The 22,926-nt window shown below is 43.0% G+C and overlaps 1 protein-coding gene across 2 annotated transcripts in view; it reads left to right on the forward strand.

Annotated features, from left to right (window-relative positions):
• Nucleotides 1-22,926, forward strand: part of COL5A1 (collagen type V alpha 1 chain) — a 255,317-nt gene that overhangs the window by 221,300 nt on the left and 11,091 nt on the right. The window contains exons 64-65 of one of the 2 annotated variants that reach the window (XM_040324092.1): nucleotides 3,527-3,595; nucleotides 8,547-8,780. In XM_040324092.1, coding sequence (XP_040180026.1) covers nucleotides 3,527-3,595; nucleotides 8,547-8,780 — 303 coding nt within the window. Of the gene's footprint in view, nucleotides 1-3,405; nucleotides 3,475-3,526; nucleotides 3,596-8,546; nucleotides 8,781-22,926 lie in introns of both variants that reach the window. The other variant, XM_040324091.1, reaches the window with a different exon arrangement.

Here is a 22,926-nt window from a genome sequence, read left to right on the forward strand (position 1 = left end):
TTCTGATTGTTTGGTCAGAGACATTCACACCAGTGGCCTGCTGGAGGTCATTTTGTAGGGCTCTGGTAGTGCTCATCCTGTTCCTCCTTGCACAAAGGAGCAGATACCAGTCCTGCTGATGGGTTGTGCTGGGAGACATGGCAAACCTTCTGGCAATGACACGTATTGATGTACCATCCTGGAGGAGTTGGACTGCCTATGCAACCTTTATAGGGTCCAAGTATCGCCTCGTGCTACCAATAGTGACACTGACCCCTAGCCAAATGCAAAACTAGTGAAAAACAGTCAGAAAAGAGGAGATGGGGAAGAAAATGTCAGACACCTCCACCTGAAGAACCATTCCTGTTTTGGAGGTCGTCTCATTGTTGCCCATCTAAAATGCACCTGTAGTTAATTTCAATTAACAGCAAAGCAGCTGAAACTGATTAACAACCCTCCTTTGTATACACCCCTCCCCCTCTGCTCCTTAACTTACCAGATCAATATCCCAGGAGTTCTGATTTAAAAGTGTTCCTTTAATTTTTTTGAGCAGTGTATATACTATACACATACCCCAAATCCCAAAAAGTTGGGATGCTGTGTATCTGCTAAATCAGAAGAATGCAATAATTTGCAAATTTAATAAACCCACATGTTAATCACAATAGAAAACATATCAAATATTTAAACGGAGAAAATATAAAATGTTATGAAAAAAATTAAGTAATTTGGAAATTGATGGCAGCAACATGTCTCAATAAAGTTGGGAACATGATCCAGAAATGCAGACATCTTCTCTGGGCTAAAGTGCATCTAAAATGACCTGCAAAGTGGAAAACAGTTATGTGGTCAAACAAATCTAAATTTGACATTCTTTTTGGCAACCATGGGTGCTGCATCCTCCGGACTAAAGAAGACCTTGCAGCTTTATCAGCGTTCAGTTCAAAAGCCTGCATCTCTGATGGTATGGGGGTGCCTTAATGCATATGGAATGGGCAGCTTGCACATTTGGAAAGACACCATCAATGCTGAAAGATATATCCAGATTTTAGAGCAGCATATGTTCCCATCCAGACAACATCCTGTTCAGGGAAGGCCTTGCATATTTTAGTAGGACAATGCTAAACTGCATACTGCATCTATGAAAACAGAATAGTTTCACAGTAGAAGAATCCCGGTGCTTAAATGGCCTGCTTTGGTGCATCTTGAAATTACATTTTTTACAAAAAACCCAGGACTGTTAAGCAATTAGAATCTTATATTAGGCATGAATGGGACAACCTACCCTTCTCAAAACTCCAGCAACTGGTCTCCTCAGTATCCAGAAGTTTAAAGAATGTTGTTAAAAGAAGAGGGAGAGCTTGTGTTAAGCATGGCCCTGTCCCAACTATTTTGGAATTGGGATTGTAATCTCCCTGTCCCAACTTTTTTGAGACGTGTTACTGCCATCAACTTCAAAATGAACTTGTATTTAAAAAAAAAAAAAAAATCCTTACATTTTGTGTTTATCTCAGGTTCCTCTTGTATTGTAACTGCACTGCTTGTCCTCCTGTTGTAAAGCACTGCAAAAAATGTTGGCGGAATATAAATCCTGTATAATAATAATTTTACACTGCGTCCCAACTTTTTGGGAATTGGGGCTGTGTGTGTATATATATATATATATATATATATATATATATATATATATATATATATATATATATATATATATATATATATATATTATAAGGCTACCTGACTCCATCTCAGCTGTCAATTGTTAATATAAAGCAGCCCTGGTAGATTGTAAGGGTTTACTTTTTTCCTGGAAATACACGGTTTCCTAATTCGTTTCTACACTTACCTTGGTGCTCTACTGTGTATGTGTGTGTGATATATACACACACACACACCAAAGGGAAAAAAGTATTTGATCCCCTGCTGATTTTGTACGTTTGCCCGCCGACAAAGAAATGATCAATGATAAAGTTTAGCGGTAGGTTTATTTTGACAGTGAGAGACAGAATAGGAACAAAAATATACAAAAAAAAAAAAAAGTTATAAATTGATTTGCATTTTAATGAGTGGAAAAAGTATTTGATTCCCTATCAATCAGCAAGATTTCTGGCTCGCAGGTGTCTTCTATACAGGTAACAAGCTGAGATTAGGAGTGCTTCTAATATCAGCTTGTTACCTGTATAAAAGACACCTGTCCACAGAAGCAATCAATCAGATTCCAATCTTTCCACCATGGCCAAGACCAAAGAGCTGTCCAAGGATGGGACACGATTGTAGACCTACACAAGGCTGAAATGGGCTGCAAGACCATCGCCAAGCAGCTTGGTGAGAGGGTGATAACAGTTGGTGCGAGTGTTCGCAAATGGAAGAAACACAAAATACCTTGTGGAGTGTTCGCAAATGGAAGAAACACAAAATACCTTGTGGAGTTTCAATGATCACGAGAACGGTGAGGAATCAGCCCAGAACTACACAGTCAAATATTGTCAATGATCCCAAGGCAACTGGGACCAAAGTCACCAAGAAAACAATTGGTAACACACTACGCCGTAAAGCACTGAAATCCTGCAGTGCCCGCAAGGTCCCCCCTGCTCAAGAAAGCACATGTACAGGCCCATCTGAAGCTTCCTGATGAACATCTGAATAATACAGAAGAGAACCCCATAGGAAATATGTGGAGGGAGCTGAAGGTTTAGGTTACCAAACATCAGCCTCAAAATCTTAATGACTTGGAGAGAATCTGCAAAAGAGGAGTGGGACAAAAACCCTCCTGAGATGTGTGAAAACCTGGTGGGCAACTACAAGAAATGTCTGACCTCTGTGATTGCCAACAAGGGTTTTGCCACCAAGTACCAAGTCATGTTTTGCTAAGGGGTCAAATACTAATTTCACTCATTAAAATGCAAATCAATGTATAACTATTTTGAAATGCGTTTTTCTGAAAAATGTTGTTGCTATTCTGTCACTCACTCTTAAAATAAAGCGACCATTAAAATTATAGACTGATTTTCTTTGTCAGTGGGCAAATGTACAAAATCAGCAGGGGATCAAATACTTTTTTCCCCTCACTGTGTGTGTGTGTGTGTGTCTATATAAATATCTATCTATCTATCTATCCATCTATCTATCTATCTATAATTTGTATATATACACATACATACACACACATAGTATTGATCAATTAGGGGGATTATTTATAGAGTGTGGAATAGCGATTGAACATTTTAGTATTATTTGCAAGGAGTCTGTCAGAATGCTCTGCAGTTAGTATGGATGCATTATATAAATCTGTGTGGATTTATTATGAATCGGCTCAGCCCTGCCAATGTTTGATATCTGTTGCCGATGGGGGATGCTTTTTGGTGTTCAGCTTTAATTCAAGTATAACCCTTTATTTCCTCCTATCATTTCCCTTTCACAATTTAGGCTAGACTTACCTCCTGGCCCAAAGAGAACCCGGGTTCCTGGTTCAGTGAATTCAAGCGCGGTAAACTGGTAAGATTTAGATTTCCAATTCTATCCCTGTAACTCATGTCATATTTTACAGAATAAAGTGGCTCGATGGCCCAAAGAGGTGCCTGGTTCATGGTATAGCCATTACAAGCGAGGGTCTATGGTAAGTGGCTAACCCGGCCTTCAGTCTTGAACCAAAGCACAGATCCTGCTTCGGTTATGGCCAAACCACTCTGCATGTCTTACTAACACTAGTCATAGGGGAAATGGTGTTTCTTGACTACCAGGAAAATACATTTAAGGTGGACTTGGAAAGTAAAGTTTTTTTGCTCTTTTAACCCAATCCTCTCCAACAGATGAAAGGAGTGCTCAAAGTACAAATCAGTCAGCACTAAAACAGACACAGTTTATATTTTTAAGGCTGATCCCAAGTTATTGTGTTAAAAGGGCTTTGTCTAAAACATTGGTAAAATTCCCTACCTTCCTAGTTTGCTTGCACCTCAATGAAAAACTCTGTGGTGGAACTTAAAACACATGGCATGTGTGGCTAGTCACTCATTTTGGCTGCCCTTCCTGTTCCAATAGAAAAAGATGGGCACCCACTAAGGCTGAAATACTAAAGAGGTCTTTAAAAACTGACAGCTATGCAGAGCGGGGAAGGTAGGAACGTGTTTTATTATTAGTCTGTGAACCCTTAGATTATTTATTTATTTTAAAACATCCACTCTCAGGACAAGATTAATATTTTAGACCGAGATAGGTTTCCCTCTTTAGCGCACATACAGTGTTTGCACAGCTCTGTGCACTATCCAGTCAGTGAGCTTTCTTTCTGTTATCTCTGCCCCAGACCGTAACACACTGACAGGGATGAGGAGTCAGGCTGCATGAAATTTCTGAAGTCTATAGAGAGCTATGCACACCTGCTCATGTCTATACTTTCCTTTAGGCTCTAGTCACACATTATGATGTGAATTACCACACATACGCCACAAAGTGTATATAAATGACACCCCAAGGCACATATACAGTCTAAATAAATGCACCTGAACTTCAGTGCACCACAACACACAGATGTAAAGGCAATGTAGATGGTGGTGTTCTGAATTGGCCAAAATAGTTTTGAGGCTCGTTAAGGGCCCGTTTTAACCGAAGGTCTACTTTAACATGCTTCTAGATGCAATCAAACCCTAGAGCACATCAACAAAATACCGTACAGAAATACAATGTTTGTGTTAGAGGTCCTGTACACTCTGTTCACACCTGGTAAGGTAGACATGTCTGGTACTACCATGATTTTTTATATGGAGTCTTTCATAGTCTTTCCCTTTTAGGTTCTGTTGTGAAAAAAATCCTCGCTGAATAATTTTCTCTGGTTAGCTTTACAGGACAGCAAAAATGCAACAGTAACTTGGGCTCTATCACCATAAAACATTAATCTGTGTATTATCGCATATCCATTAATAGTCATTCTTCAGAAATCCACATTATGCCAAATGTCCACCTTAAAACACTTGTTTCCTCTGGGTATGTATGGTGCAGAAATCCACACAATCCATAAGTATATGGGGCTGTTCCTGCACTGGCTTCCTTTCCTAAAAAGTTCTGCCTGTGTCACAAGGCATACATATCTGATATTGTACCTATGAGCTCTTCATGACAATGCACACCAGTAATGTAATCTAAACTGTCTGCCCAAATATCCTTATTGTACAGCATATTATGGCAGTATTTCATTGATAGAAGATCGGTTACCCCAATTCTAGCACTGCCCAAGCCTTTGTTATTTGTAGTTGGGAATGCTTGGGATTCAGAAATGGTTATTGTAATCCCAGAACCTTATCTAAGAACTGTCACCACACATTCCAAATGTGTCCATATATCCTTATATGGTCTTTTCAGTAGTTGATGAACTGCATATCCCAGCATTACCTGGCCAGTCAGGTTCTGCACTTTTGTATTCTTAACAAGTCACCATACTGGTTCAAAGGACCTCCTGCTCCTAAAGTATCTGATGGAAGTTATGGAAGTTGGAAACATTTAAAACATTTCTATTTTCAGAGCAACTTCTTCCCATGGCAGCTAGTTTGGCTGGCTATGATCTTCCTGTTGGGGTCTTTCTCCCTCAGCCAGATGTTGTGTATAAGTCCAAGCAGAAATGATGAGGCTAATTGATGGGTTTAGAATTTAAGCAGAGAAGAGACTTTGTTATAAGAGATTGGAAGGGTTGTCAAAATGACAGGAAAAAGAATACTATTCTGATATTTTCTCTTTAAGACTAGTTGCGCCACTGTTTATAATTGTTCTTCCCTGAGCAAGCTGCACATAGCAGTCACAGTATTGTGTGTTTTACATATTGTAAAACAGCATTATGTGTCCAGTGGGTTAGCGGTATTTGTTTACAGTGAGCTAGAGAAAAAATCAGATCATACTGCGTAGAATCAGACGTTCGGCCTGGTTTGGCGGTCATGAAGAAATGATGGATGCAGCTTCGGCCTCCCTCCTTTGCTTCCCATATCATAGGTACTCTGCTCAGCTTAGGGTGGCTGCTTTGAAGTACAACATTTTCCAGCTCCCTCCCGCCCCTCTCGCTGGAATCGGTGGCTCTCTGTGTCTTAACTTCACAGTGTCTTTCAAGCCAGCTTTTTTTTCATGTCAATCTCTATGCTATTGAGCGATTTCCTTATAAGCCTACTTCATCCTTAATTCCCCAGTGCTTCCTTACTTAGGAGACTGAAGCTAAATTAACTGCAGGTACTGTGGAACATGTTTAATTTAAAGAGACAGCCGGCAACCTCTGTGCAAACCCTCGTGCCACAGCATGGAATTCTGGGATGAATTTATTATTTTCCCTATTACTATTATTATAATTATCATCAGTAGAAACATTATTTGTCTCATTATTTAAAATCATTTAGAATAGAAAGCATATAAAGTGTTTGCAACATCTGTGTGCAAGGGATCACTGGACAAGTCTCACATGTATCAAAGGGAAAGAGCCTTTATTGTATGCACTTTTCAAACATTTAATAGCCGAAAAGAGTAATGGGCCATCACAGAACAATGATTAGAAGGAAGAAGGATTACCAGCATTGGGCATGTCTCCATGATGTATAAACCCACACTTTTGAACAGGGATCCTCAAACTACGGCCCTCCGGCTGTTGCGGAACTACACAATCACATGAGGCATTGTAAAACTCTGACATTCACAGACATGACTAGGCATGATGGGAATTGTAGTTCCTGAACAACTGGAGGGCCATAGTTTGAAGACCCATGCTTTAGACCAAGACACCGCATCCTCTGTTCATGTGACACAGGCATGCATGTTTATACTGGATTTTCCAACCACCCCTCTCTCTGTACCCTAAAGAGGTCAGAGGTTTCCATCCTGATCTAAATAGTGCCATTGCCCTATTCCTAGAAACAGTGGAACTCCAGAGCTGTACTGCCAATATCCCCTGTTGATTATCACAAATTTAGGCCACTGAATATGAGTCTTGGTGGTGGCAGATCGTTACATAGTTTATCTGGATGAAAAAGGACACAAGTCCATCCAGTACAACATAGAAAACACACACACACACACACACCTCCATATATACAATCCATATGATCCATCATGATGGGCTCCCTTACCATAATTTGATAAATGGTGCTCCATGTTCCTTATTCAGGTGACAGTGAGTAATTTGAAAAAGGCAAATGGCAGGAAATGGTGACTTTTGCACAAAAATCTCATTAATCTAAAATATGAACAATCTATTATGACCTTAGTTACCAATCAGTTTCTCCTAGACATTTTCCCACGTTGCACTGGGAGGATGAACCCTGGAATTTGATTGGTTTGTTAGGCACAGACAGAATTCCACTGCAGCAGTCACATGACTCTGGAGTGCACACATTGCCGGCTGTATCTACAATTTGCATGCCTTTTCTCTCCTTGTCAGTCATGTGTCCTGCTCAGGAGCCAGTGCTGTCCCAGGTTTGTACCTTCTCTTTTTTGTTTGTCTACAAAATGCAGAATTATTATTTGATATGGTTGTGATAGATGTTCGATTTACAACCAATTCTAAAGAGTTATGTATTTTACTGCATCTTCCAACAATCAAAATAAACTTGCTAGAGAAATACACGGGCTGCCATTGCTGAATCCCATTTTAAAATGCATGTTGTCTGGCTTAATAATAAAAATTACAGACCCTGACAATGTGAGAAGACAGAGCTCCGAACAAGTGGCTGATAAAGCATTGATTACTACAAGATTACAGCCACAGGTCACTAACATTTTGAGGAGGAGGTCCGCTATTGAAGTTTACAAGAAATATTATAGAACAGGGTTCTTCTCCAGTAACAGAGCAGGAAACTAGGGTTAGGAAATACACAACACACAGTGACATGACAATAGTTTGGGATGGGATCAGAACAGAGCACTTCAGGTTTCAGGGCTTCTTTAAAAGCCAGACAGCTTACTTAGATGAAACACATGCATAGGAAATATTTTACCTGCCATATGATTTGTAATCATGCTATATGGCTGCATAACATAAGTAGTGACAAAACATTTTAGACCATGCAGTTCTGCAGACATTTGTCATTGACATAATCTTTGCTATTCCGAGTTCTAATAGACATCACCACCACAATGATGCCTAGCTGAGTACCTTCCCCATCACTGTATATTCAGCTACTCCTTATTTTAACCTATCCAGTTTTGCAGTGAGTGTTATTACTTTTTACTTATTATTAGAGATCAGGGAGTGGGTCATGGCAGTTTTAGTCAGAAGCTTTGCTGTGACTAGTTCCTTTTAGACATCCTATTTACAGGAAAGTAATCAAGACCTTTAAGAAGCTGGGATGTGAGCCATGTAGAGTATCACAGGGACAGATGTTAATATTCCTGATACAAATCCATACAAAGGATTTATGTTGCAATTTTATAAATGTATAAAAATATGTTCATCTGTGTCGTATACCATGACACCAAGATGACCACAAATATCCCTATGGTGGGCTGTACCTTATCATGAAGCATAGGGAGAAATTGTGATCGCAAAGGCCACATTGTTTCCCAAGAAAGCAGTGTATATTTCTGTTTCATTTTTATTTTCTCAGCTGTCCTATGTGGATTCTGATGGAAACCCGATCGGCATTGTGCAGATGACATTCCTGAGGTTGCTCAGCGCTGCTGCCAGGCAGAATATCACCTATAACTGCTACCAATCTGTGGCTTGGCACGATGCCACCATTGACAGCTATGACAAAGCCATCCGTTTCTTGGGATCAAATGATGAAGAGATGTCTTATGACAACAACCCTTACATTGTAGCCATCATGGACGGCTGTGCAGTAAGTGACTAAGAAACTTTCTTCACTGAGATAAAAGGTGTATCTTATTTTGACATACAATTTAGAAGAGTGTCAAGGACTGAACATCATTGGTCTTAAATGCAGTTTATCTCAGATTAATAAAGCAGCATCAAGCTTCGTCAGTGCAATTGGTCTCTGTGTTCCACTGACAGAGTTAATTCTGATAAGATGTCTCTATCTTCATTCAGTCTGGCTGGAGGTAATGCAGAAGACTATTGATCAGTGCACTGATTTCAGCCTGCCAGGCTGCTATGAGAAACACAAGAAGGATTATTAGTTTTGACACAGGGAGAAAAAAAAATATATCAATAGCAAACAATTACGGGTTGGGGAATGTTTCTTAGAGAAGAAGCCTGGTGTACTACTTTTATTCAATATGGATTTTTATCTATATTCAGCGAAGTGGAAAAAAGTGAGTACCACCCAGGCTGGAAATACCACAGTTCATTTACGGAAAATTTATTTTCATTATTTGATGTCTGATCTTTTGGGAAGGGGGTGTGTGCTTATAAAAAGATGGAATTTTGTATTCTTCCTTACTTCCTTTTCCAGATTTTTATTTTTGTGGTTAAAAATGAATGACTTAAATGCCATTTATTTTTCGTACATCACGGGAGAGCCATAATAATAACTAAATGGGTTATATTTCACCTTCAGGTGATTGGACACTGGCACACCCAAGACAGGAAGTTCCCCTCTATATAACCCCTCCCACACAGGGAGTTCCTTAGTTTTTTTCGCCAGTGTTTAAGGTGTTGGTCATGGTTAAAGGATGTGCCAAGAAGAGCTCAGCTGAGGGGATGCCTGCGGGATTAAAGCACTATGCAACCGGATCCATCCAAAGTGCCATAAAAGGCCAACATGGATGGTACCTGGGCCTTGTGGAAGAACAAGTTTTTTTGTTTTTGGGATCCAGCACTTTGGGCACATATCTAAATGCTCAAAGGTTTTGTGGCAGGGTGCTATACAGGTCCAGGTCAGAGGCCCCCTTTAATGGGAACCCAATTCCCTGAAGGTCTGGCACGACACGGCCTGCTGTTATGGGTGAAGTAAAGATAATCCTAAGAATCATATGGTGCGCTTAAGGATTTCTTCTTTGAGTAGTTGAATGTCTTGCCTGTCTTCCACCATTAGAGGGTGTCAAAGAACATACCTGGTGTTTCTTACCATGATTTCCAGTGAAAATGCTCAGTGTCAGCAGGTCTGTAGATCAGCTCGCTTTCTCCATCTCAGGTTCTGCCATAATTTCGGAAGGGGAGGTCCCTCGCCGTCTGCAGGTCCCACGGTGGTCCCCCGAGTTCAGTCCTTCTTCCTCCCTTCCCCCACCCGCCGTCTGCTATTGCGCAGGGGACACTTCCTTATGCCGTCAGATAGGCCGGGAGGGAGGGGGGCGTGGTTGTTGCCCGACATGCACGTGGATACCGGTGTGTGCGCGTCGGCATACAGAGCAGACTCAAGACTAACTGATAAAAAGCCTCAGACGCTATTGGCTCTGTTTACGGAGGGACTGTCCGAAACCATGAATCAGACCAAGACAGAAGTACAGTTAAATCACACTTGTTTAATAATAATAAAAAGATAAACAGAGTAAGCTTAGTCAAACCATATATCCAGATGTGGGAGTGCGACACAGATACATCGCCCCCTCTCTGCTCCCTACGGGTCCACATCTGGTGCTCCTTGCTGGATATTAAGCCTACAAGCTATCCAACAATTTGAGCTATCACAGATTTCTGGACTCGCTTTAGGGACCCCAGTTGGAGTACCCATTGTCCTTCGCTAATTACTGTCTCTCAACCAACCGTGCATAAGCCAAAAGTTTTAATACTTTCATATACAATGGTGTTTTAAACTGCCTACCATATGCCTACTTGGCTGGCTAGGTAACAGCATTGTATATACCACAATTAATTACTAACGGTCTGATCCACACATTGCTGCGGAGACCTTTTTAACCTACCGTTATGCTCCTGATGAAGCGGTTTGTACGCAAAACATGTTGAGTAAAAGCAAGATCTACCACTCTGCATATTCAATCCAGTCCTACGGATTAAAAAGTTTATGTATATCCTCTGGTGCTATATGTTCTCATGGACATGAGCATATGTGCATAAGTATAAGCTTTTATGTAATATTTCCTATAATGTGTACTGAGATAATATGCTGACATTGTACTGTTTTGTTCACGAAGTTATGTATATAATTTTCCTTCATATACCCCTTTTTTATGAATAAATATTTATAGATTTTCTACAGTATTTATTTGTACCGTCAAAAGTCCATTCTATTAGCCCAGATTAATTTCCAGTTTCATATTATCGGGACCTTGGTACACTTTACCAGTTGCATTCACAGCATTTAGTTGCCCTGTGTTCTATGCACTTTTCTCTGGCAAGGTCCACTTAAAAACCATAGCCAGAGTTCAGGAACCACATTGGATAGTCAGCCGAGCCAAATGTCATAGAGCCAGAGAAGAACGTAGTAGAACAGCAAGCAAAATCAGGAGCCAAAAAGGATGTCAGCCAAGCAAGTCTTCAACAGGAATGCAGTCTCTGTGATGTTGACCAAGGCGAAGGCAGAGAGCAAGTAAACTGGAAGGCGTAAGTAGGCAGGACTGATGAGCCAGATCATCAACAGGTGAGTCACTGTGGAGAGATAGGAGCTGGCAAATAGCTGACAGCTGAGCGGCTAGCTCAGAGAAGGAAGGACTGAGATAAGCCCTGACAGTACCCCCTCCTCAATGACCCCTCTCCCTTGGAGGACCACTGGGCTTGAGGGGAAAATGTCTATGGAAATCACGAAGGGAGGACAGGGGCATGTACGTCCGAGGATGAGACCCAAGAGCGTTCCTCCGGACCGTGCGCTTTCCAATGCACTAGGTACTGTATGCGCCCACGGAACCTACTTGAGTCAACAATGGATTGTACTTCATACTCCTCATGGTTCTCCACCTGTATAGGATGATGACTTGGCACTGAGGTGGTAAAGCGGTTGCAGACCAAAGGTTTCAATAAGGAGACATGAAACACATTTGAGATACGCATACTAGAAGGAAGGTCCAACGTGTAAGCCACTGTGTTAATCCACGAAGGATACGGAAAGGCCCAATAAACCGAGGTGCGAACTTCAGAGAAGGAACACGAAGTCGGAGGCTGCGAGATGACAGCCAGACCCTGGCCCTAACCTGGTAGGAAGACGCACGCAGGTGTCTGCGGTCAGTATGTACCTATTGTTAGCATGGCGCAAAGCCTCCTGGAGTTGTGCCGAAGTGGAACGAAGACCACAAAGATGCGCCTCCAAACGCAGGAATACTCTGCGGAACAAACGAGTCAGGCAACATGGAAGGTTGGAAACCATAGTTCGCCATAAACAGGGACAATCGGGAAGCAGAATTTAACGGCACTATTGTGAGCAAACTCCGCCCACGGTAAGAGGTCTGACCAGTTATGATGTTCAGAAACATAGCAATGTAGGAATTGCTCCAAGGACTGATTGGCTCGTTCTGCAGCTCCATTAGACTGCGGGTGTGCACAAAAAGCTCTCCAGAACCAGGACACAAACTGACTACTCCTGTTTGAGACAATCGCCTTGGGTAGGCGATGTACACAAAAGATCTCCCAAGCCAGTTCCTTAAAAGTGGGCAACTTCTTAAGTGGAATACAATGAGACATTTTCGAGAACAGTTTAACCACCATAAGGATAAGTCAAAGAGAGTGGGCAGAAACCAGCAAAGTAGCGATTCTAAAAAATGGCGCCAACATCCCTTAAGAATAATGTATGTACAGAATATGGGATTTTAACGGTGTGATGAAAGTTCACTCAAAAGCAGAGTAAGAAAAATAGAAAAATATTTCTTAATAAGATTTTTTTTTTTTAAGTAATGAGTACAGTAATTTAAAGTCATAGGTGTACACCTACTACCTATAAATTGACATTGAGGTACTATACATTATTCACCATAAGGATAACTGTGTTGCCCTGGGGGTTAGGTAACTCCACAATGAAATCCATAGACAGGTGGGTCCAGGGCCTCTCTCCATTGGGTGTGGGTTGTAGGAGGCCCACTGGAAGGTGTCGTGGAGTCCTACTCTGAGCACACACAGAACAGGAAGCTATGCGGTTACATCAGCACATAGACTAGGCTACCAGAATTGTTGCGAAATGGCCCAAAAGAGTTGATTCTTCCCAGGGTGGCCAGCAGCCTTGGGAGAATGGTAAGTCTGGAGCATGGCAGTATGGAGACTCTCAGGGACAAAGCAGCGGTCACACAGTTTCTCAGGAGGAGCATCGACCTGAGCAGCAAGAATTTTGTCACCCAAAGGAGAAGTGAATCACAGGAACTGGAACCGACTCCATCTTGGAAGTGGAGGAAAATTGTTGTGACAAGGCATCAGCCCTTACATTCTTAGTACCGGGTAAGAATGAGACAATGTAATTAAAACTTGACGAGAAAAGAGCCCATCACGCCCTTCTGGGGGAGAGGCGTTCAGCCTCAGACAAGAATGTGAGATTCTTATGGTTAGTAGGAATGAGAACCGGCACAGTGGTACCTTCAAGGAGATGTCTCCATTCTTTCAAATCTAAAATGATCGCTAACAGCTCTCTGTCACCAATCTCGTAATTGCACTCCGCAGGTGACAATTTCTTGGAAAAGTAGCCACACTGATGCATAGCGCTCTCAGAGCTAGGAAGTTGAGACAGAAGGGCACCAACTCCAGTCTCAGAAACATCAACTTCAAGGATAAATGGCAACGTAGGGTCAGGATGTGCCAACACAGGAGCAGAAACAAAGGCAGCCTTGAGACTCTCAAAGGCCTTAATGGACTCCGGAGACCAACTCTGTGGGTTACCGTCCTTTCTGGTCATATCAGTCAGGGGTTTGACCAGAGACGAGAAGGTACGAATAAACTTCCGATAATAGTAGGCAAAGCCAAGGAAACGCTGCAGAGGACGTAAACCCAGGAGTGAAGGCCACAAACCCAGGAGTCGAGGCCACTGTAGGACTGCTGAAAGTATATCTGGGTCCATCGAAAAACCAGCAGTGGAAATTACATAGCCAAGAATTTTTAACCTGTTCGCGATGGAATTCGCACTTCTCCAATTTACAATAGGGATTGTTCTCTCTTCATTTCTAAAGCACATGACAGGCATCTGTGTGGTGGCTCTCCAGGGACTTGGAAAATATGAGGATATTGTCAAGATAAACCACCACACATAACTGCAACAAATCTCGGAGGACATCGTTAATAAACTCCTGGAAAACTGCCAGAGCGTACAAAGGCCAAAAGGCATTACGAGATACTCATAATGACCTGTTCTGGTATTGAACACAGTTTTCCACTCGTCACCCTGCTTAATCCTAACGAGATTGTATGCCCCTCTCAAATCAAGCTTCGTGAAAACCATTGCTCCCTTGAGGCGGTCAAAAACCTCTGTAATCAACGTAACCGGATAGGCATTCTTAATCGTGACACGATTGAGACCCCTATAATTAATACAAGGTCTCAGTTCACCACTCTTCTTCTTTACAAAGAAGAAACCAGCACCAGCAGGAGACAAGGATTTGACCAGCAGGAGACGAGGATTTGCGGATGAAACCTTGAGAAAGTGCATCTGCAACATAATCCTCCTTGGCCTTATCCTCCAAGACTGACAAAGGGTAAACCCTGCTACGAGGGGGTATGGCACCAGGTTGAAGGTCAATTGCGCAATCATACAACCAGTGTGGAGGCAAAGAATCGGCTTGACCTTTGTCAAAGACAGGCTAAAATGGCGGTTCTCCTCCGGCAGGGACCTTGGCTACCCTTAGGAAGTATCTCTTACTGCATTGTGGCGACCAGGACAGAACCTCAGCACGGAGCCAATCAAAAGAGAGTTGTGCATCTGTAACCAAGGATAACCAATAACCTGTGGAAACTTAGGTGAGGAAATAACTTGGAATTGCATTATCTCATGGTGAAGAGCCCCTACGGCCATGGACAACGGAACAGTTTCATGAGTCACATGGGCAGGCTGTAAAGGTCTCCCATCAAGAGCCTCAATGGCAAGCGGAGTGTCACGCAACTGCCGTGGAATCTAGTGCTTCAATACAAAGGCAGCATCAAAGAACTAGTCGATTAGAGCCTGTATCTCAACGGACGACTCAGCCCAAGAAAGGATAACAGAAACCAGGGGCTCATCCTTCAGGATAACTGGAGACGAAACAATGTCACCTAAGGTCTGTCCGTGACAGGACCTCAAGGTTCGGGCGTTCCCAGGACGGGTAGGACAAGACCTCAAAAAGTGACCAGCCTGGCCACCACAATAAAGGCACAATCTCTCCCTCCTCCTAAGGACTCTCTCATCCGCAGAGAGATGTGTGAAGCCCAAGTGCACGGGTTCACCTTCACTGATCGACTCGGTACCAGGAGGCATGGGAGGTGAGGGAGGTAAGGGTGGGACTGCAAAGCTCGGAGACAAATGTACAGGAGGCATCTGCAAGCGCTCCTTAAAATAGAGTCTTTCTCTGAGTCTGGAGTCAATGAGAATGGCAAACGTGATCAGCTTTTCCAGCTCAGTGGGTATATCGGGCTGCTATCTCGTCCCTAATGTTATCTGAGAGACCATGAGAAAAAGCAGCCAAGAGGGCCTCATTGTTTCAAGCGACCTCTGCTGCTAGAGTACGGAATTCAATGGCGTAATCGGCAACAGTTCTCGTACTCTGTTTGATGGACATGAGGCTCTTGGCAGCAGAAGCGGAGCGTGCAGGGACCCATTTGAAGGAAGCCACAAATTCTGGGTAACTCAGGACCACAGGTTTTTGCGTCTCCCATAGAGGGTTTGCCCAGGCGAAGGCCCTCTCAGAAAGCAAAGATATCACAAAACCGACTTTGCTTCTGTCCGTGGGAAACGCCTGGGGCAGCATCTCAAAGTATATCTCAACCTGGTTGAGAAACCCTCTGCATTGAACTGGATCGCCCCTAAATTGCTGGGGAAGCGGAGCGGAACCAGACATAACAGACATATAGAGGTAATACTTGAGGCGGGTGCCTGGAGCAGCAGCAGGGTCGGCCTGCAACAGGTTCTACCGGAGCGGCCACAGTGGGAGATTCCAGACGAGCTAGGAGGCTCAGGAGCATCTGTAAAGCCATGGCAAACTGATCAATGCAGTGATCCAGGTCATCCAATCTGGAAAAAATATTACCAACAAGTGTATTGACTGCATCTTCTGAATTCATGGTCTTCGTCTACTATCAGAAACCATGAATCAGACCGAGACAGAAGTACAGTTAAATCACACTTGTTTAATAATAATGAAAAGATAAACAGAGTAAGCGTAGTCAAAACATACCCAGAATTTAAGAACCAGATCGGATAGTCAGCCGAGCCAAATGTCATAGAGCCAGAAAAGAACATAGTAGAACAGCAAGCAGGATCAGGAGCCAGAAGGGATGTCAGCCAAGAAAGTCTTCAACAGGAATGCAGGAGATCTCTGTGATTTTGACCAAGGCAAAGTGAACTGGAAGGCTTAAAGGGGTTGTAAAGGTAAAAAAAAAAAAATCCCTAAATAGCTTCCTTTACCGTAGTGCAGTCCTCTTTCGATTTTGCTTTTAAATGTCCTTATTTCTTCTGAGAAATCCTCACTTCCTGTTCTTCTGTCTTTGACTCCACACAGTAATGCGAGGATTTCTTCCTGGTGTGGAGAAAGCCTCTTGAGGGGGAAGGGGGCAAGCAGGAGTGACAGGACGTCCACTAACACACAGCTCCTTTCTCTATCTGCAAAGTAGAGTGTGTCCTGACTTGCCTGTCCCTTCCCCCACTCTGGACCCTCAATCAGAGGATCAGCAATCTGATGATGAAGACTCACCATCAGGGGACAGGAGTAATCTGATGAATCAGAGAAGTCAGAAGAGCTTTTTTCAGCCTCACAGACTCTGAAGTTGCAGGTGCAATCTTTTACAGAGGCCATTTGCACAACGTATAAGTTTTCCTCAGCCAAGATGGTTGAAACTCCTACCTCCTCTTTGGGGTCTTTAAGGGCCCCACAGGCTTTATATACTTGCCCAGTCCACTCATTGCTGGAAAAGCTTGTTTATGCTGATTGGGATCACCCAGATACATTTTTTCTACTCCTAAGAAGTTTTCCTTACTTTATCCCATGGAGGTGAAATTCACCAAGAGATGAAGTGTACCAGCTTTAGATTTGCGTGAATAAGACTCTAACCTGTCCAGTAGACAATGTTCAGTTGTGTAGAGATCCAGCGTAAAAAAGCTGGAATCCTTACTTAAAACTATGGCTGGTGCTGTAGCTCAGCCTGTAGTAGCATCGATTGGCATGTGTCAGTCCCTAAAGGATCAAATGAAGCAGGTTATTAAAATTGTTCCGGCTCTGCAGGCCAAGGTTTTAGCAGACCTTCCCAAGGCCTTATGTTTTGCGGTGGATGCTATTAAGAATTCTATTCAGCAAGCATCTCGCCTTGCTCTCCTGCTAGTCCATATGCGCAGGATTCTGTAGCTGAAGCACAATGCAAGAAGCTTTTGTCTGGTTTTCCTTTTCATGGAGAACGCCTATTTGGGGATGACTTAGACAACTACATCAAAAAGATTTCAAGTGGTAAAACTACCCTTTTACCAGTTAAAAGAAAGAGTAAACGTCCTTCTTTTAAGTGTTCTTTTTCCCCAGTCCTGGGGCAACAGCCTCCAGGCAGTGGCGACTGCCTCCTCAGCAAAGGTTCAAGAGGTAAATCCCAAAGGCCAAGCTCAGGGTCAGAAGAAACCCTGGGGGCAGAAGTCTACAAAACAGAGCCCCAAGGCCTCCGCTTGATTGTGTGGGGGAAGGCTTCTGCAATTCTCAACAACTTGGCAGGAAGAGATTCTGGACAGATGGGTCATCTCCACAGTATCTCTGGGTTACAAGCTGGAATTTTGTGAACTTCTGCCATCTCGTTTTTAAGATCGAGCGTTCCCAAGGACCCAGTAAAAAGAAGGTCCTTATTTCTAGCATTAGACCACTTGCTATCCCAAGGGGTAATCAGAGATTCCCTCAGAGGAGCAGGGTGCAGAGATCTGGGCAGTATGTTTGGCTCTGAGGGCCTGGACGCACAGGTTACAAAATTGTCCTGTCAGAATACAATCCGACAATGCCACAGCAGTGGCTTATATCAATCACTAAGGGGACACCAAAAGTCTCATTGCCCAGAGGGAAGTGAACAATATTCTGGTTTGGGCAGAGAGGCATGTAACCCTGCCTATCGGCAGTCTTCATTCCAGGAGTGGAGGATTGGCAGTTGAATTATTTAAGCCACTAGCAGTTGTTCCCAGGGGAATGGTCCCTCCTCCATCCAGACATATTTCTGGCCATATGCCAAAAGTGAGGTACTCCGGATGTAGATCTATTGGTCTCCAGGTTCAACAAGAGGTTAGACAGCTATATGTCAAGGATAAGGGACCCACTCTCATTCGGGACGAATGCGTTAGTAATCCCTTGGGATCAGTTTTCACTGATCTATGCGTTCCCTCCGGTTCAGCTTCTACCACAACTTATTTGCGGGATCAAGGAGGAGAGAAAACCAGTGGTCCTCATACCCCCAGCGTGGCCCAGAAGATCCTGGTATACAGAGATCATGAGAATGGCAGTAGGGGACCCATTGGTCCTTCCGCTGTGTCCAGACCTGCTCTCGCAGGGTCTAGTATTCCATCCTTCCTTACAAAGTCAAAATTTGACGGTTTGGCTGTTAAAACCTACATCTTAAAGGGTCGGGGGCTCTCAGGTTCAATCCTCTCCGCTCTGGTTAATGCTAGGAAGCCGGCCTCCAGGCTCATTTATTACAGAATCTGGAAGGCATACATTTCCTGGTGTGAATCCAAGGGTGTTGGCACCCTCGGAAATATATCATTGGTAGAATCCTTGCCTTCCTACAGTTGTAGGTGGAAATTAAGCTGGCCTTGAGTACCATCAAGGGTCAGGTCTCGGTCTTATCAGTATTTTTCCAAAGGCTGCTTGCCTCACATTCCTTGATCCGGGCCTTTATTTAAGGGGTGATGCGCTTGAATTTACCAGTTAAATCCCCCTTGTGCCCGTGGGACTTGAATTTAGTTTTGTCTGTATTACAAGGGCAGCCTTTTGAACCAATACGTCACATTCCCTTGGTCCTTTTGACAAGGAAATCGTTTTTTCTGGTTGCTATATCCCCCGCTAGAAGGGTATCAGAATTGGCAGCTTTTTCTTGTAAAGAGCCATATTTAATTATCCACAGAGACAGAGTATTGTTGCGTCCTCACCCAACCTTTCTGCTTAAAGCGGTAGTTCACCCTCCTTCACGTCATTAGACCATTACATTCGGCATCGTAGCGCGAGCTACGGTATGCCGGTCTTAAATTTTTAAACCCCATACTCACTGTGCTATAGATGATTGAAGAATCCGACTCCCGCGGGGAATGGGCGTGCCTATGGAGAGGGAGGATGATTGACGGCCGGCTCTGGCACGTCACGCTCCCCGAAGACAGCCGGAGTAGGTCTCGGCTATTCACGGCGCCTGCGCACAGGCTATGCGCAGGCGCCGTGAATAGCCAAGCCTATTTCGGCTATTTCCGGAGAAGCGTGACGTGCCAGGGCCGGCCGTCAATCACCTTCTCTCACCATAGGAACGCCCATTCCCCGGATTCTTCAATCATCGATAGCACAGTGAGTACGGGGATAAAAAATGTAAGACCGGCATACCGTAGCTCGCGCTACGATGCCGAATGTAATGGTCTAATAAAAAACAGGTGAACCCCCACTTTAAAGTGGTGTCAGGGTTCCATCTGAACCAGGATGTTGCCCTGCCTTCTTTTTTTCCAGAACCGCGTTCTGCGGAAGAAAAATGATTGCACTCTCTTCGTGTAGTGAGAGCAATCAAGGTCTATCTGAAAGCATCAGCTCAGATATGGAAAACTGATGTTTTGTTTGTGCTGCTAGGTGGTCCCAGGAAGGGCCAGGCAGCATTGAAATGTATCTCTAAGTGGATTTGACAAGTTATTGTTCAGGCTTATGGTTTAAAGAGGAAGGTTCCTCTTTTTAATGTGAGAGCACACTCTACCAGAGCAGTAAGTGCTTCATGGGCGGTACATCACCAGGCCTTCGTGGCTCAGATCTGGAAGGCCGCAACTTGGTCTTCGGTCCATACATTAACTAGATTCTATCAGGTGGATGTGAGAGGGCATACAGGCAGCAATATAGGTCCTCACGTCTGATGACAGTCTGCCTTGATCTGTGTCTCCCTCCCCTCAATTTGGCATTGCTCTGGGACATCCCATTTAGTTATTATTATGGTTCTGTGTCCCGTGACGTACGAAAAAGAAAATAGTATTTTTATAACAGCTTACCTGTAAAATCCTTTTCTTGGAGTACATCACGGACACAGAGCTCCTGCACCTCTTGTTGGGATACTTATTGCTTTGCTACAAAAACTGAGGTATTACCTATATGGGAGGGGTTTAAATAGAAGGGAACTTCCTGTCTTGGGTGTGCCAGTGTCCAATCACCTGAAGGTGGAATATATCCCATGTTGTTATTATTATGGCTCTGTGTCCCGTGATGTACTCCAAGAAAAGGATTTTACAGGTAAGCTGTTATAAAAATCCTATTGTTTTTTTTTTTCATCTCACCAAACAAAAAATAGAAAATTAGTACCGGTATATTAAGGCCTGTATTTCAATGTCAGACATTGGGTCTCAAACTAATTTTGATGTGATAATGGTATCATTTTAGATGGGTTTGAAGGAAATTAAGGTGTTTAATTTCTTGGAAATATCACTTAAGATCTGGAAATTTCCTTATTTTGGAAAAATACATTGGAGTCAATGAAAAGCTCATTTTAAATAGCTAGGACCTATCGATAATCTCATTATTATTTTTTTTTTTAGTTTAGTAAAAAAAAAGTAATTTAAAAATGATCAAATGCCTAAAAAAAAAAAAAAAGTAAATACAACCTCTGCAAATCTTATAAACTCATATTGTATTCACAATAGAAAAACGATCAAATGTTTTTAGGAAATTTGGGATAAGGTCAGTAACAGGATTGGGTATACAAAGCACATCTAACGCCTCGTACACACGATCAGTCCATCCGATGAGAACGGTCTGAAGGACCGTTGTCATAGGTTAACCGATGAAGCTGACTGATGGTCCGTCGTGCCTACACACCATCAGTTAAATAACCGATCAGGTCAGAACACGGTGACGTAAAACACAACGACGTGCTGAAAAAAACGAAGTTCAATGCTTCCAAGAATGCGTCGACTTGATTCTGAGCATGCGTGGATTTTTAACCGATGGTTGTGCCTACTAACGATCGTTTTTTCCCCCTCGGTTAGGCCCCTTTCACATTGGGGCGTCGAGCCGCGGTGACGGTATAACCGCGCTATTTGTAGCGCGGCTATACCATCATGTTTACCGCGATATTCGGGCGCTAGCGGTGAGGTTTTAACCCCCCCTAGCGGCCGAAAAAGGGTTAATACCGTCCACGTTGCGGGCGGTATTACTGCGCTTTCCCATTGATTTCAATGGGAAGGCGCGGTATAGGAGCGGTGAACACACCGCTCCTATCAGGGGTCAAGTCCCGGGGGAAAAAGTGTGGGAACTCCCACCCAAGATCCACTCCCCCACCAAAAAAAAAACATGATACGCTCATATGCATAATTACTAAACCGCATGTTTTTTTTTTCCGATCCACTGTACCTTAGTAAACCTTTATGTTACTGGCCGCTTCCTGTATATGGATTCATCGGGTAGTGTGCGGATATTCCGTCACTTCCTCAATGCCGCAATGTCTTCTGGGAGCTTTTGTCATTGTTCCCAGGAGACCCTACCCGATGAATCCATATACAGGAAGCGGCCAGTAACATAAAGGATTACTAAGGTTCGCCTGCCTCTGACAGTGACTCGAGCTGGGCATCGCCGCGTAGTGAAGGATTGGATCGGGCGGCTCGGCTGCTCTAGTCCTGCAAAGGGAACTGCGTTCCTGCTGTGAAAAAAGTGCAGGAACTCCGTTCCCACGTGTTTCCGCAGGACTTAAACCCTGGCTCCTATACCGCGGTAAAGATGCGGCTAGCAGGACTTTTGGACCGTTCCTGCTAGCGCATCGTTTCAATGTGAAAGCCTTCGGGCTTTCACATTGAAGACTACAGGGCATGATTTTTCATGCGGTATAGCAGCGCTATTTTTAGCGCTGTACCGCATGAAAAACGCCCCAATGTGAAAGGGGCCTTAGGAATACATTGGTTAATTTTATTTATTTTTTTTCATTCAAATTTAAGTTTATTTTCAATAAAAGTGCATACATTTGTACTATAACAGCAGTATACAAGTCAGTAATATACAGAAAATAATAAATCAAATGCATTGCTTTACATATTAGACGGTCCTGTCGTAGAAACTGTCTATCATATACAGCCATTTCATATGCTCATCACCATACGGTGAGAGTAAAACAGTTTGTATAAGCTAAGAAGAAAAGTTAGGTTTAACTAATAATTTATAATTAAATAAAAGGATATTTCAATATGCTATATAATTCCTTAGGGTTATCGTTGCCACACAATAAAAAACCCCATGTGTGTACTGGATCTAAGTTCATGGAACGAATAAAGGATAGGATTTCTGGAGAACAATAACCTCTCTGACACCCCCACCGGGAACTGTGTCCAAGAGGTCAAGCAAACCTTTCAATCCCCCCTCCCTCCCTCAAATAATTATCACTAATACCCACCGGTATCTGTAAATATATATTCTCAAAAACCTTATCAAACCTAATATTCCCAAAAGTTTGGTGGAATCCTTTAACAACCTAAATATAGGCAAATACAAATGTTTATATATATTTTTTTTTTTCTAAACATAACACTCTGAGAATGAGAAATAGCAAGGATTCTATCCTCGTATATAAGACAACGAGATAAAATCAAAGAAAAATCAATGAAAAGAAGAGAAAAAAAAGACAGAAGACAAAAAGAGGAGTAAAAAAGAAAGTACGAAGAAGATCAGGAGAAAGAAAAGGGAAAGAGATATGGCAGCCTGGTTAATTTTAAAGCAAGTTGGCTTTTTTTTAACCTATGGGGCCCACACACGATCGGTTTGGACCGATGAAAACGGTCCATCAGACCGTTG

Source organism: Rana temporaria, chromosome 9, assembly GCF_905171775.1.
Source record: "Rana temporaria chromosome 9, aRanTem1.1, whole genome shotgun sequence".
Classification (NCBI taxonomy): domain Eukaryota; kingdom Metazoa; phylum Chordata; class Amphibia; order Anura; family Ranidae; genus Rana; species Rana temporaria.